Source organism: Corvus hawaiiensis, chromosome 25, assembly GCF_020740725.1.
Source record: "Corvus hawaiiensis isolate bCorHaw1 chromosome 25, bCorHaw1.pri.cur, whole genome shotgun sequence".
NCBI classification, from domain to species: domain Eukaryota; kingdom Metazoa; phylum Chordata; class Aves; order Passeriformes; family Corvidae; genus Corvus; species Corvus hawaiiensis.
The window spans coordinates 1,734,313-1,750,240 of NC_063237.1; the positions used below are offsets into that span (position 1 = coordinate 1,734,313).

Below are 15,928 nucleotides of genomic sequence, written 5' to 3' on the forward strand. Positions count from 1 at the left end.
GAGCACAGAAACACAAATATGAAGCAGATAAACTGCGTTTGATCCAAATAATTACTGCAGGCAATATCGAGCTTAGGCTGAGCTGGCAGGCGGGTGCTGGGTAATTTATAGGAGTCCGTAAGGCACTGTGGTGCACATTGCTCCTTGGAAATGATGAGGATGGTGATGTGTCTCTCTCCAAAGCCTCAAACAGGTTATGTTCCTGCCTCCTTGAAGGCAGGGAGCTTTTCCTCAAGTCAGAAACGGACGTGGCACAGGCAGCTGTTGCTGTTTGGGGACTTTCCTCTCACCATTCCTCAGGATTTCAGCCTGAGAAGGGACCAGCATTTGAAATTTGCTCTGCTTTAAGCTGCAAAAAAGCCTTATTTATTTATTTATTTATTTATGTGTTTATTTTTCCTTAGGGGTCTCTATCCCCACTGTGGATAAGTTCTCAAGAGTGGGGAATCCTAGGGGAGAGATTTCCACTGATTTACTCCAAGAGAGTATAATTCTATATGTAGAGAATAATGGAATATTAGAATACACTGACTTGGAAGGGACCTGCAAGGATCACCGAGTGCAACTCCTGATTACTAATTATGAAGTTCCTTTCATTTTGACTCCTGGCTTACTCTACCAGCTCTTAACCCTGAGCAAGGACTCCTCTACCAGCAAACCAGATGGAAAAGCGTTTCCTCCAGCTGTCCCCCAAAAACCTGAGTGAAAAGGGGTTTGTTGCTGTGCTGGTTGTGCGAACTCTCCCAAAGCTTTGCCTCTGCTCTGGGGTGAGAGCACATCATCTCCTAAGTGACCCCAGTGGGGCTTGTCATTCCCGAGTCCTGCAGGCAGCCCTGCTCAACCCAGGAGGGGGGTCAGACACAGCCGAGCTTATTGATGAGCGTCTCTCATTACCTGCTAATTATCACAGCAGGCTGGAATGTGCTAATCTGCTCTTGCACCGGGGTTTTGCGCCAGGCAGCCATTGACTCTGCAGTGGGGCCCATTGAGAAGGAGTTGGTGACAAAACAAACAGCAAAGCCTGTGTTAAATCATCCGAGCCCCCTCCGAGCGATCCCTTCTCCTCCAGCAGGGAAGGGGAGAAGCCACGCGGTCTGTTGGCTTCTCCCAGGGCTGCACCTGGGCTGATACAGCAGTTGCAGGGCTGTAAATTTTGACTGGGCTCACACTGCCTCTCGTTTTTCATGGGTTTTGTCTTTACTGGGTAAAACCCGGGTAAAAAGCACCAGCGGGTTGTTGTAGGCAGTGGTGCAGGTCACTGGCCTCCTCCATCACGGATAAATGCACTTTCGAGGCGTTTCCCTGGCTCTGTGGAGAGTGTAGCCAAGATTTTCATGGAGGGGAGCTTTTATTAAGCTTCCATGTATAGATTGAGAAGTACGTGAATTTTTAAGCACCTTCCTGGGGTAACGAGACGGGCACGTGTGTGAAACATCTCCTGCTCAGAGATGATCTGCTCCTGTCTGTTCATCTCAGCATCTCTAACCCCTCTTGCCTTCCCCCCGCCACTATTTTTTTTGTGTGTATTGCATATACTTCACTTTAGGCTGTTTTTCAGAATAATTTGTTTTAATTTTAAATATGAATCTTGCATGTGTAAAAAAAAAATGCACATATTTGCAATCACTTCCACTTGTAAAAACCCAAACAAACAATAATTATAGCAGAAACCTGCTAATTCTCACTCCATCTTCAGAGCTGATAATTCACGTGGCAGAACCCCGAGCAATCCCGCCCTGCTCGGGTAAACAGCGGGAGCTGGAGCGAGTCCGCAGCCTGCTCTGCAATATCCCCCAGCTCATCTGGCCAGGGGCTGCCCCAAAAGCCACCCAGGTGATGTTTCATGCACACAGCAGCTTCCCGGCCTTCCAGGGCAATAATAAGATTTTTTCTTGCCTTTTCTTCCCTCCATCCGTGAGCTTTGGTGCCACCAAGACGGTTCTTGTTCAGGGAAATGTCTGCTAGGGGAATCTTCTGTGGTGGCACTTCCAACACCTGCAGAGATGGAAACACCCGGTAGAGAGGCTCATTTAACCACTCTTTGGTGAATTCTCCAATCTATACAATGTCTCACCAATCTGTAGCAAGACTCGTTAAAATTATTTTGAGAAGGAGCAGAATTTTCCACTCATTTTAATATTACAGAATCCCAGAGCAGTTTGGGTTGGAGAGGATCTTAAAGATCATGCAACCCCCCTGCCATGTGCAGAGAACATAACATTAAATATCTGCATTTTCAGTTCTGAACTGCATCTTCATTCTGATTTCTCTCCGTGCCTCAAAGCATGTGATAACAGATTTTGAAAAACGAGGATGGAAGTGAAACATGGTGCGACCCAAGGCGAGCTCTTTGCTCTAATTTTCCACCCCGTGAACTGCACAACTTCCAGTTGCTGCTCTTCCTGGGAGCAGAGCCAGACTTTGAAATCTCCAAATCGTTTGTGAAATGGATTATTCATCCTTCTCGTTTTCCTACGGACGAGTGTCCTCTGTGCCCTCTAACTCGAAGATGAGCTGAGATTTAAAGGACTCTTGTTTCAAAAGAGCAGCCCTGATCTGGGAATGAAGGGTGGGCAAAGGGGATGCACTTGGCTTGAAAGTAATCCAGGAAAGGGAGGATCACCGGAGAGGTTTCAGAAGGTCACAGGGAATAAAATCCTGAAGAATTTTATCTGGGAGACTTGGAGCAGGCAGGGTGCTGCCCACTGGTTTGCACATCCACTGTTATTTTTAGAAGGAAAAGTTCCTTTTTCTTCCCTGTGGATTCAAGTGGGAGGTTTTAGGTCCCAGGAGTGTCTGTGCAAGACTCCTGCAGCTGAGGACCTGCCACCCCCTTTCTGAGCTACAAAAAGCAGCTGGGGCTGTCACAGAGAGAGCTGCTCAGCTGGAATTACTGGAGCAGGAGCATCCCCTGCTCTGCTCTCACCCCTGAGCCCATCGGCCTGGCCCTGGGGGAGCTGTGCCAGGACACTGCACCTTGACAGGAGAAAAAAATGGGAATTTCTTATTCTGCCATGGCTTCCTCGGCAGCGCCTGTAACAAAATAATTCTTGGAGTCACTGGCAGTGTTCAGTGGAGCCAAGCCTGCAGGTGGATCAATGGGAGGAAATCTATTCTCCTCTGCTCTTGTCTCCACAAGGGAAAATGCTCAGCACCTGCCCAGGGTTTCCAGTGCCTCTGGAACAGCTGCTGGTGCCACTGCCCTTGTTCCCAGCAAGACAGGCATCACCCTGTGCCCCGAGCAGCCCTGGCAGAGGCTCAGAGCTTACAGCTGCCCTTGCAGAGGGAGCCAGGGCAGCCCAGGCATTGTGGTGAGGTGCTGGCCCCAGCCCAGGGTGGGGGGAAGCTCTCCCACCTCTCCCCTCTGCCACAGCTTTACTGACACCACCAGCTTTGCCTCTTGCTGACCCTTCAGCTCCTCTGCCGCCCCACTGCCACACCTCGCCTGCCTTCCCCCCTCCTCCTGTGCTGACCCCTGGGTAAAACACTGTTTGCCGCCTCTTCTCCGACCCTGCAAAAGTCCTGTGTGCCCCAAAGCACACGTTCCAGCTCTGGCAGCTTGGCTAATAGGAGGTAATGCTGCTTGCTCAGAGCTTGGGGTTATCTGGGCAGCAGGTACCCGTGAGGCTGTGGGAGAGGAGCGGCCACAGGAGCCATCCACGGAGCCTGGAGCCATCCCTGGAGCCTGAATATTCAGTGTGATCCAGTCCATAAGGTCACTTGAATGCTGCTTTTTGGTGCCTGGATGCAGTACATTAGTTTGTTTCCTATCAACTCCCAGGAACAGGCATTTAATCTCACAAGAGGTAATTCTCCAGGCTGGCACTGGGAAGAGTTTGCTAATAAATATCCCACGGTAAGGATACTCTTACACCTTTCCCAATTGGCAGCTAATAGCAGAGCAGCTGATGACATTTCAGCCCTTTCTGCATGGCTGATCAAACTCCTGACGGTGACTTTGAAAGCAGTGCTGGGATTTTGTGTGGGTATCAAAGCCAGCAGAACACTCGATAGCTCAGATCTCTTGCCTGTGTGACTAATAGACAAAAAGATCCCTGAAAGGTTTCATATCTTACTCAAAATTTCCCTGTTTCCTGTTTGAAGCTACTTAGTGGACACAGTGGGACGTTGATGATTCCTCTCAGAGCAGTGCTAGGAAAACATCTGACATCGCTGTGGGATGAGCTGAGCTCACCACGTGGGCTGGCTCAGAGCTGCTCATGGCCAGGAGACAGCACATTCCCAGAGGCCAGGCAGGAGAGCAGGGCACTGGCTTTGCACCTTAAACTCCGCTCTGGCAGCTGGCGTTAGGACCACGGGATCATTTGGTTTGAAAAAGACTTAAGATCATCAAGTCCAACCCTGAACCCAGCACCCCCAGCATGTTGACCACTAAGCCACGTCCCCAAGTGCCACATCCGCGCATCTGTGAACGCTCCAGGGATGGGGACCCCACCACTGCCCTGGGCAGCCCCTTGAAATGCTTTGCAACCCTTTCTGTGAAGAATGTTTTCCTAAATTATCCAGCCTAATAGGAGATAATGCAGCAACCTGAGGCTATTTCCTCGTGTCCTGTCGCACGTTCCCTGGGAGCAGAGTCTGACCCCCACCTGGCTGCACCCTCCCTCAGGGAGCTGTGGAGAGGCAGAAGGTCCCCCCTGAGCCTCCTTTCCTCCAGGCTCCCTCAGCCTCTCCTGGTGCTCCAGCCCCTTGCCCAGATCATTTCCCTACTTTTCATTGCTTTTCCTGGGGATCACTTTGGCTTTGATTTCTCCTCAGTGCATCCCACACCTTCCCCTCTGAGCTGGAATCACTGGGGACCCCCAGGCTGTGCTTCCAGGGAAAGTCCTGTCTCCCTGGATGTTTGTGGGTGAGCAAGGCACGAGCTCAGCTCCCTGCTTCCCTCTTGGAGCGGGACACATCTGCCAGGTCACAGGGCTGGTCGGTGAGAAGCAGCATTCCATACACCTGAGTCATCCCTTCACTGAAGGTGTTGTGCTTTGGTTCCTTTCAAGTCGAATAATTCAGCACTGAGGCCGCGTGAGCCGGACTGACGCAGTCACACTAACAAAGGCCAAACTGACATTTTTGCTCAAAAGGATTTTATTTTCTTTTCTCCCCAAGGAAGCTGAATTTAAAAATTGGAAAGCTTATGTAAGGGCTGAACTCGAGCTACCTCTCTCATTTTTGCCATGAAGCCAGAGGAAGTACCTGACATGTGGCCACCAGCAGCAAGGGACATCTCCTCACTGAGGACAGCATTGCTGCTGCGATCCCTCTGCTCCTGTCTGGGTAGCCACAGCTCTTCTGCTTCTCCAGTGGTGCAAGAAAAGCTCATCTCTGTCCTTGTCTGGGGAAATCCTTGCCTCTGGGAACATGTTCCATGTGCTCTGTGCTCAGCCAGGCCTTGGGCTCCACCTCAGAGCAGGTCCAGGCGTTGTCTCCCACCAGGGAGGGAATTGGGATGCAGGGAATAATGAGCAGCTCTGCCGCCCGCACGGCTCTTCCCCGTGCTTGCCCATGACTGACAATTCCACAGAGCTTTGTAAATAATGTAAGGCTTTTGTCTGCTTGCTTTTCCTACTCATCTGAAAATCAATGCGGGCACGTGTTCTGGAGCACAATGGGCCCTGTGCGGGGGGCTCGGTGTCCTTGGCTCCGGGGAGGGGACCCAAAGGAGCACTGGGAACCAGCCTGTTTGTCACGGGGTGGTGCAGAGCCAGGCCCTGGTCTGCTGGGAAAGTGTGGGCACGGAGCCATCTCTTCTCCATGGCCAAGAGATGGCTGCATCTCCGGGCATCGTGCCATGAGAAACCAGCCCTGAGCTGGGCCGAAATGCCCTGATTTCCATCGGGTGGGAGCTGCTTGGTCTGAAGAGGGACCCTCCTGGGATGCTGGGTAAGATTAGGGTGTCACACAGCAGCCCCTTGATCATCCTCCAAGCTCCAAGCTGAGGGAAGGATCAGCTCTTCCCGCTGAGGGACAAGGAGAAAGTCCCACCGCTCCTGCTCACCAGGCCTTTCATTTTGGAACAGCAATATTTTGACAAGGAGCTCACAGTCCTCCTTCTCCACTTCTGTGCTCTCCTCAACAAAAAGGACTAATTCTTTTCAGAGCACAATGGACATTCAAAGCTTCGCTTACATAAAAGCAGCCACGACGTCTCCATTTCTAATGAGTCATTGTTCCCTTGGTGAGTCTCTCGCTTCCTACTACAATACTCACTCCTCTTGGGTAATGAAAATTTAACTTTCTGCTGCTCCCGGTTGCTGGTTTGGGCGCGAGAGGCTGCAAGCTGAAATAATTCAGCCAGGAACTCATGCAAACAGATTTCGGTCTTCAGAGAGCTTAAAAAGCCTGTAGCCAACACTGGCTTCAGTGATGGAAGGGGCTTCAAGGTTCTGCTGCAGCACAGACTGTGGCAGTGTCATTGTGTAGGTGTCTTCCTCTGTTTTCTGGGTTGTAAAACAGGATTTTTGGGCCTTCTCACCATTCGTGGGTGTTGGGACATCTGAAAAGCAATGCCCTGGCACTGGAAGTGTCATTTCCCTTGGAAGTCACAAACAGAAGAGTGTCAGCCTTTGTTTGAAAGAACAAGGCAACAAGAGAACCACTGAAAAACAGGAGCCACAGGTGCAAAATCCATTAAGGAAATCTAAAGAGTTCTAAAGTGGTTCTCTCTTTTTTCCTCTTTTTTTCTTTCTTTAGCTTTTACAACATGCTTGTGGCTTCACAAGCATCCTGCCTGGGCTTTTTGAGAACACGGTTAATGTTCTTGCCTGCTCGCTCTTCACTGTGGCGCCTTTATTGTCCCCTTTTGTCCCTGCTGTTCGGGATTTCAGTGGCTGCGGACGTGCCCCCCATGAGAGAGACTCCTTGAGGAAGGCAGGAGCTCGGGCACCAGCAAGGGGATCCCGCTGGTGCCTGGCAGTTCCTCAGGGAGCGGGGCAAAGCAGGAGGAGATGGGAAGGTTCCGGGATCAAGGGCTCCTCTGACACCAAGCCCTCACCCACGACAGCAGGTGACCTGCGGTGACAGGGCCCTTCCAGCTGCAGGGCTGCTCCAGCGTGCAGGTGGGACACTGGGGTTGTGCTGGACTGTGGCCAAGTGGCGTCATTAGCATCTCATTTCCATATCTGTTTTTGCTTTTAAAACAAAACCAAAAAAATCAACAATGTATTCGGAGCCCTAATTTTTGCTTCTGCTCAAGGCACTGCTGTGCTGGATGAACAGATCCTCTCCCAGGGGCAGAGTCAGTGCCCAGTGAAATTCCCAGTGAAATTCCCAGGAAGCCGGGCATCAACTGGGTTGTTTCTTTGAAAATATTCCAAGTCTTTACACTTGAGGGAAGATGGGGTGTGGAAGTAAAACAGGGCTACACTTGGGTTGGGGGCACATGGACACGTTGCTGCATCTCCCTGCTTCGCTGTGCAGCACTTCCCAAACCCAGATGTGGGGATTCTTCGTCCAGCAGGAGGTGACAAGGAGATGGGGGATGAGGGTGCCATGCCTGGACTCTTGGTTGGGCTTGTGTGGTCAGCTGGGTCCAGCTCCGGGGTTCTCAGCACAGGAAGGACGTGGAGCTGCTGGAGTGAGTCCAGAGGAGACCATGGAGATGTTCCAGGGCTGGAGCCCCTCTGCTCTGGAGCCAGGCTGGGAGAGCTGGGGGTGCTCACCTGGAGAGGAGAAGGCTCCAGGGACACCTCAGAGCCCCTTGCAGGGCCTAAAGGGGCTCCAGGAGAGCTGCAGAGGGACTGGGGACAAGGCATGGAGGGACAGGACCCAGGGAATGGCTTCCCAGTGCCAGAGGGCAGGGCTGGATGGGATCTTGGGCAGGAATTGTTCCCTGGGAGGGTGGGCAGGCCCTGGCACAGGGTGCCCAGAGCAGCTGTGGCTGCCCCTGGATCCCTGGCAGTGCCCAAGGTCAGGTTGGACATTGGGGCTTGGAGCAGCCTGGGACAGTGGGAGGTGTCCCTGCCCATGGCAGGGGGTGGAATGAGATGAGCTTTTAAGTTCCCACCCAAACCATTCCACAATTCTGTGATGAATTCCTATCTCTGCAGAGATTTGCATTAGCCAGCATTTTTTGTTGAAAACCTATTTAGTGGAAGGGGAGAAATTGGGAAACTCCTGCTTGCCCAACAGGTTGGAGTCAGACCTCCTGCTCTGAAACCAAAGCATCATTTTGTAACAGCATTTTAAACATTCCTGGAAAAATACCCACCTGGCATCTTTCAGCCCATTTTCTTGTAGCTGAAAATGCTCAACCTTTGTAAATCACCCTCTCACAATCTCCCCATTTTCAGTTATTTTCTGTCAAGTATCTTATCTGCCTTAAAACTTTTCTGCAAATTACTTGTTCCTTTGACATTAAGACATAAGCTGTAACGTGGACGGGCCTCTGATCTTCCAAACCCAGTTAAACCCAGTAATCAGACTTTAAGCTGATTTGAAAGCGAGTTGAGCTCTGCCTTCAGTACTTTTTTCTTCTTTTTTTATCTGTGATTTAGGGAGAGATGATCCTGCTGTGGAGCAGGGACTGGGCCAGGTAATGCTCTTAAGGTCCTTACACCCATCTCTCCTCTCCTGTGACTGAGTCTGAGCTGTTTGAAGCTGAAATGGAGCCTCGGATGAATAAAAAATGGGTTTAAGTGACAATTCTTCACACTGAACAAACACAGGGAAGGGAAAGACAGGAGACATATGCCATGTTTCTGCTCTGATTTTCCGTGGCCATCAGCTCGTCTTCAAAACGAATCAAGAAGTAAGAGAAAAAGGAAAAATAAAACGTAAAAAGAGCTTCATTTCCAGCAGCAATTACCAAACGAAGCCCGTGCTTAATGGGCATTTGCAGAGGGCACAGACACCACTTTGTGCCTCTGCGTTCTCATTAGGGCTCGTGCAGCTCCCAGCTGACAAGCTGATAATTCTCACTGATAAAACAAATCTTTTTGGGTTATTGCTGCCTTCCTGCACTGTCCCTGCTCGCCCAGCTCTGCCTTGAGAATTGTCAGGATTACAGAGTGAGCTGTGAAAACCCAGTTAGCAGGTGGAAAGTAGATATTAAAATAAAACAACAAAACAACAAAGCAACAAAACACTCATTTTTTCTGCTTTCTGAGTTTTCTCTCTCATCCCACTTTTCCCTGCTATCTGAGGACTGCTTGTCCTTTTTGAGTCCAAAAAAAAAAAATACAGAGCTGATTCATATTCCCTTTGAAATCAAATATTTAAATCTTAACTCAGCACGAGGGCTTGTGCTGGAGTCAGGCCACCATGACTTCCAACAAGTGTGTCCCAGCAGGAAAAGCTGGAATCTCCTTGGGAATTAACCTGCCTGGTTGTGCAGGCAGCACCACGCTGAGAGCCACCACTGTGGTCTTTTGGAGGGTCTGTGGTGAAAATCAGAGCTCCTTGGAGATGTGGGGGTGCTGGGAGACCCGGGATCTGTGCAACACCTAGGAATGAGGTGCCCAAGGTGCTCCTGGAGAGCTGCAAAAACTTCAGCTGGGCTTTTTACTTTCCTGCATGTAAACCAGCTTGGAATTTAGAAAGGACAGCTCTGCTTTTCCCTGTGCTTCTTTAGGTGGCTAAGAGCAAGCTAAAGCTGTAATAAAATAAATGTGGGGGCACACGTTGGTACAGCGGCAGGAGTTGGAAAATGATGGAGCTTTGGAGCTTTGCCCTGCAGGAAAGGCCCAGCAGCTCATCTGGAAACAAGTTGGGATGCAAGACCTTGTGTCACGCTTAACCTTGGTTCCGGATTAATCATCAGTCAATGATTAAATGGAGTCGGTGTAAATTAGGATTGAATTGATTTGGGGTGGATCACATGGACACTGTCCTGCTTTGACAAATTGGTTTTAAAGAGCAATTTTTCCTCCAGCCCAGTCCCCTTCCATGAACTGAACAGACTCTCAGTGGAGGGGCACGGGCTCTGAATTCCTGCCTGGTGCAGGGCCATAATTCCCACCCAGACAGGCTCCTGGTTGTACAAACCCCACAGGTAACACAGTGAGGGGCATTTGGTGGTTCTGCCTTTTCCCCAACACCTCTCTTTGCCAGATCTTCTCCTGCATCCAGAGTCAGAGCAAGACCAAGTGGTGACAGGGCATTTGCGATGCTCTACAACCAACTCACACGAAGGACTGCACTCACAGGAGCCCAGACACCAGCAAATCTGCCTGAAATGGCCCCACATTTAGGATCTTCCAGCATTAGACTGCATCTCTGAAAGGGGATTTTCGGGTTGTCCCATGCACTCATTATGGAAAGAAAAAAAACCATCAGGATTTAATACTTTGAATCCCTGGATGTGTCCAAGGCCAGGTTGGATGGGGCTTGGAGCAACCCAGGATAGTGGGAGGTATCCCTGCCCATGGCAGGCGGTGGGATGAGACGGGCTTTAAGATTCTCTGATTCTGTGAATGATTTCCAATCATGGCAAAGCCAAGGGAGAGTGAAAATGAAATGTAGTGCTGAGTAAACTCTGCTGTGGAAGAGGCCACAGTGACTGGAGTACACCCCACGGCAAATGAGAAGCGCCATGTCACACCTGAGGTGTGAGACATCCCACCACGGCAGGAGATGATGGGGGCTGGGATTTGTTACTGCAGCATTGCGGGTAGGGAAGGGTGAGGAGAGGGATCTGCGAGTTTCACGATGCAGTTTGGGCGAAAGGCAGTGCTGAAGCAGGTCCTTCCTTTCCCCTGCAGATGTGTGGGAAGCTCCCAGCAAATGCCAGGAGGTTACACGGGGGGAGGGAGGGGAACAGCAGCAGCTGGTTGTTTCCCTGCGTTTTTTATAGCAGGTTGTTATCTGTGCATCCTGATTTCGGGGAGCACACGAGGTGGGAGCAAGGCTCACAAGCAGAGGACCAACATCCTCCTTTATTACGTGTAATATAAAATATTGCTGCTGCTGGACATCCTGCTGCTTCTCTGTCTGTGATCATTGTGGCTGAAACGCTACCGCCACAATTTGGAATAAAACAGTTACAGGAAATACTGGTGCCTCTTGGCTGGAGCTTTTTCCTCCCCCAGGGAGCAAAAATATTGTAAATGTTTGTCACTAAGTGCTGTGTCCAGCGCTGGGTCCTCAGCACAGAAAAGATGTGGAACTTCTGGAGTCCAGAGGAGACCATGGAGATGCTCCAGGGCTGGAGCCCCTCTGCTCTGGAGCCAGGCTGGGAGAGCTGGGGGTGCTCACCTGGAGAGGAGAAGGCTCCAGGGACACCTCAGAGCCCCTTGCAGGGCCTAAAGGGGCTCCAGGAGAGCTGCAGAGGGACTGGGGACAAGGCATGGAGGGACAGGACCCAGGGAATGGCTTCCCAGTGCCAGAGGGCAGGGCTGGATGGGATATTGGGCAGGAATTCTTCTCTGTGAACGGGATGAGCTTTATGTCCTTTCCAACCCAAACCATTCCATCATTCTATGGAGCAATCACATAATTAAGCAATCACATAATTAAAAGCTTCAGAGCTCATTTGTGCTGTGCCAGAGCATCCTGGACTGCTGCATCCCGAGGAACTGCATCGTGCTGAAAACCACTGGAGAACTGACAGCGTCCTGTTCTCTCTTGTTCCCTGTGCAGGCCAGGCGTCCTCGTTCACCCAGCAGCCCCAGGACCAGGTGGTGATCGCGGGGCAGCCGGTGACGCTGCTCTGTGCCATCCCCGAGTACAATGGCATCGTGCTCTGGATCAAGGACGGGCTGGCCCTCGGAGTTGGACGGGATCTCTCGAGTAAGTCGGGACACCACCCTCCATAAATGAGGAGAGCAGGAGCTCTCCTTGCCACAACATTTATTTGGGGAATAATGTTTTCATTTCAGCTCCACCTTCCAGCCTGCCCAAACATAGGCACTGATGCTTGGAATAAACCAAAACTTGTTTCACTCTGACCTGAAACAAAACTGTTGGCTCCCACAGGTGGCGCCTGACCCTTTGGAAAACCCTGTTTTGATTTCCTTGGAAACAAATGTCGCCTTTCCAAAATGTGGGATGAAATGTTTTGTAAATGTTGAAAGTGCCTGTTTTGATATTCTCAAAAATAAAAAGAACCATAGAATATCCTGAGTTTGAAGGGACCCACAAGCCTCTGTTTGCTTTGGACAAGTGCTTGTGGCTTCCTCAAGCTTTAGTTTTGGCAAATTATAGTTTGGTGACCAAATTCCTCAGAACCCACATTCCTTAATCCCACACCCACATCGTGATTGAGGGTTAATTGCAGCTGGTGAAGACAGGTGCCACGCTGGGGAAGTTTAGAGTTTTTTCTGTATATTGCACTGGAAAACGCTAATTTGGAACTGAAATATTTCAAGTGATTAAGGAGAGCTGGAAATAGCCTGAGAGGACATGGAGCCCTTCAGGAGCTGCAGTGTCCCCCCAGGCTCTGCAGAGTTTGTACACGTGTGACACTGCTCAGCTCCTGGTGACATGAGAGAGTTTTCCCCAAGGCAAGAAGCAGCATTCAGAAACCAGGGGAGGCTCCTTGCTTCCTGGTCTCCAGGGACCCTGCTCTCCCTAAAGTGCAATGCCTGCTTCTTCTTTCCCTCCGTTTTTTATTAATACATATAATTGCTCATTTGCAGCCATGCCCGAGTGAGCAGCCCCATCTTCGCCTGTTTTTCAAAGCTCTGAGCCACAACTTTTGCATCTATTAGAGAGCTGAGCTTTCCATGCAAGACCTTGCAACACGACTGGGTAACAAGAGCTGCAGTGAAGGAGGGAGCTGATGTGAATGACTTCCACAATTAACGGAGCCGGGGCTGCTGGAAGCCGCAGGAGCTGCCAGCTCGCGTGATACCAGCTCAGCCAGTGTCTAATTAGCACAATGCAAACAAACCCATCATTTGTATTTCTCGCAGTTCAGGAGAGCAAATCCTGCTGTTGGTGACTCGAGAAACAACAAAAGCACAGGGATGTGCCAGTGCTGTGTTACACAGGGCAGTGGGCAGCAGTGGGACGGGGGGATGGCACCTTTCCTCCCGTGTGTCCATCCTGTGTGTCCAGCCAGGCTGACCAGGGCTACCCCCAGACCCCTGCCCAAGCTTTACACAGACCTGACCGTGCTTGGATTCCCGGGTGTCACCACAGCTGATTTCAGGAACTGAGGATATTCCATGACAGGCTGCAGAGGAGCAGGAGGTGCTCGGTTTCCAGCTGGAAGGGCTCATCCCTTTTTCTTGCCCAGAGAGGCTGTGAATGCCCCAACACTGGAAGGGTTCCAAGCCAGGCTGGAGAAGGCCTTGAGCAACCTGATCTAGTGGGAGGTGTTCTCGCCCATGGCAGGGGGGGAATGGGTCCAGATGATCTTTAAGGTCAAAACCAAACCTTCCAACACTTAACATTCTATGATCCCATGATTCCTTGGGACTTCAGTTAATGCTCCTTCATCAGCACTTCTTGTTTTGAACCTGTAGAGCAAAACATACAGTATCTTTCCTGAATTTGGCAGGTTCTTTCTCTCTCTCTCCGGGCTGGCTGCCAAGGAGGGAAGGAAGCTCCCTGGATCCTGGGAATTGCTGTGAGGTGCTGGGGCTCTGCTCTCCTCACCCCTGGGCTCGTGGCTCCAGCTGCCTCCTGACCCGTGCTTTGCCTTCGGCAGGTTATCCGCGCTATCTGGTCGTAGGAGACCATCTGTCGGGACAGCACCACTTGAAAATCCTGCGAGCTGATCTGCAGGATGACGCCGTGTACGAGTGCCAGGCCATCCAAGCCGCCATTCGATCCAGACCTGCCCGGCTGACTGTCCTCGGTGAGTCCCGGCTCCTCACACACCGTAGGGTATTTCTGGGGGGTTTCACTGCCTTCATGGTCACACTGAGTGGCTTTTGACAAAATGTTTTGCTGCTGGATTGAGAGGAGTGGGAATGAATGTGTGAGAGCAGTGGATCTCACTCAATCCCGAGAACAGGAGCAAAGGAAGCTGCTCGGGGAAGCTGCAGTTCTGGGGTGGAGTACGGCAGTTCTAGGAGGAGTAACACAGGCACCGAGGGTTTGGCACTTCAGCTCTATGGATTTATGCCTCAGTTCAAGAGATTCTCCATAAATTTAAGGATATAATGAGTGTCAGTGTCATCACTTACGCGTTACCCTGCCTACAGGACCGGGACGACTCCACCCCTTGAGGAAAGGCTGGTTTCACACTATTGCAGTATTTTTAAACTACCTACATACTAATATTTTATCACCCTGAGTTTCTCAGTAATTAATCTTTCCCACGAGCAGCACAGGAGGATATTGCCTGGGATTGCAAACTGGAAGTGGCTCCCAAAATCATGTGACGGACCTTTTTGTGTGGGAGATGCTGGGGAGCACTGGCAGGGAGGGAGGGCTCTCCCCTCAGGAGTGCTGGGAAAAGGCAGGCACGTCAGCAAGGCTTCCCGGCATGGACGTGGCTTCCGAAAACTTAATGAAAATGGTATTTTTCTTGAAAAGCTTGGACAAAACCCAGTCTGTATTGCTGGTCCCAGATCCATCCTGATTATTCAACCCTCAGAGTGAAACCATTTGCATATTTAAGCTTGTTTAAATTGAAGATTGGATTTCTTTTTTTCCATGTTGTTTTTATTCCTGGTTAGTTTCTCAGGAGAAAAAAAAAAAACCTTTTAAAAAGATCCAAATCAAGAATTTCAGTACTTTTAGTCAGATCAACATTGATTAGTTTTAAGCAGCCAAAAGAAGTGAATTAAGGTACCAGCTCTGGTTGAAGGTGCACCTCACCGGAGTCTGCACTGTGAAAATGAGTTCAAATTCCTGGTTTGCAATTTCCCCTGCGTTTGTTTTCCTCCCTCCACAACCCTACAACGTTCCCTACCCCCAAACTTTCCCAGCTGCCACCCCTTCCTTCCCTGACCCCGACCATAATGATGATTTTCCTTTGATTCCTCCTTCTGCTCAACCAACCCTTGGCAGCAGCTCAGAGCTCTGACATGTGCCCATACGTGAAATAATCCTGGAAATGAATAGGAAAGAGGAACTTTGTCTTGCTCACCGACTACCCCTCCTTTGCCTGGGCTCCCTCCTTCTGTTGTGAAAGCAGAATAAGTTGCTGGAGCCAGACAAAAGAAATAATGCTATTTAATTAGAGCTAAAGATTTCAAAACTAATTTAGTCCCAGGGCGTACGTCAGAGCTGCTGCGAAGCGTTGATTGAGCAGAGAGATGTTTTTATGGATCAAAAGGAAATCGTTATTATCTTAGGGGTTATGGAATGTGTTGAATAGATGGTAGTTAATGTTTATGTGGATATACATGGCAGTTGCTAATTGGTACATTTACCTAAGATGTTCAGCAACTTCTATTTGCAGAGTGTTTTCCTTTTAAGAAAATTAAAGTTACAGTGTGTTCAATTTAGGCCAAATCAATGAGAAAACGTGGGTTTGGAGCCCACTGGCAGCTCATCTTTCACTTTAGGGTTATTTATGCAGATGTTCTGAGAGGGAAATGGGGTCACAACCCCAAGGCTGCCGGAGCTCCAGGAGCGTTTGGGCAATGCTCTCAGGCGCAGGGTGGGATTGTTGGAGTGTCCATGGACTCAGTGATCCTTGTGGGTCCCTTCCAGCTCAGGAAATTGTGTGATTCTATGACATTTCAGGCTGGTTGGGGAGGTAAGAGTGATGATCCCACCTTTGGAGGTGGTTGGTGATCAGCAGCTCACGCTGTTCCTTTGGGATGGGGTGTCCTGTGAGGCAAAGCTGAGAGGTTCTGGTGGCTGGGGGGCTCTGGTGGCTGGGAGCCCCACATCTGCTGCTGGTTTCCCAGTGAATCAAGGGCTCTTCAGCCAGCTGGGTGTTAGAGGCAGTTCTGGGGAACTCTATCCTGCTCTATCAGCCCCAGCCTCGTCTCTGGAAAAATAACTCTTCTTGGCTTTTTGTATGGGTTGGTGGTGCCTTGTCTGTCCTTGCCAGCTTTTCCACTTCCTTGGT

General features: G+C 50.3%; 1 protein-coding gene across 3 annotated transcripts in view; it reads left to right on the forward strand.

The window, feature by feature from the left end:
* KIRREL3 (kirre like nephrin family adhesion molecule 3) overlaps positions 1–15,928 on the forward strand; it is a 345,138-nt gene that overhangs the window by 238,456 nt on the left and 90,754 nt on the right. For all 3 annotated transcript variants that reach the window (XM_048328585.1, XM_048328586.1, XM_048328587.1), the window contains 2 exons: positions 11,593–11,742; positions 13,607–13,756. In XM_048328585.1, the coding sequence (XP_048184542.1) occupies positions 11,593–11,742; positions 13,607–13,756 (300 nt within the window). The remainder of the gene's footprint in view (positions 1–11,592; positions 11,743–13,606; positions 13,757–15,928) is intronic.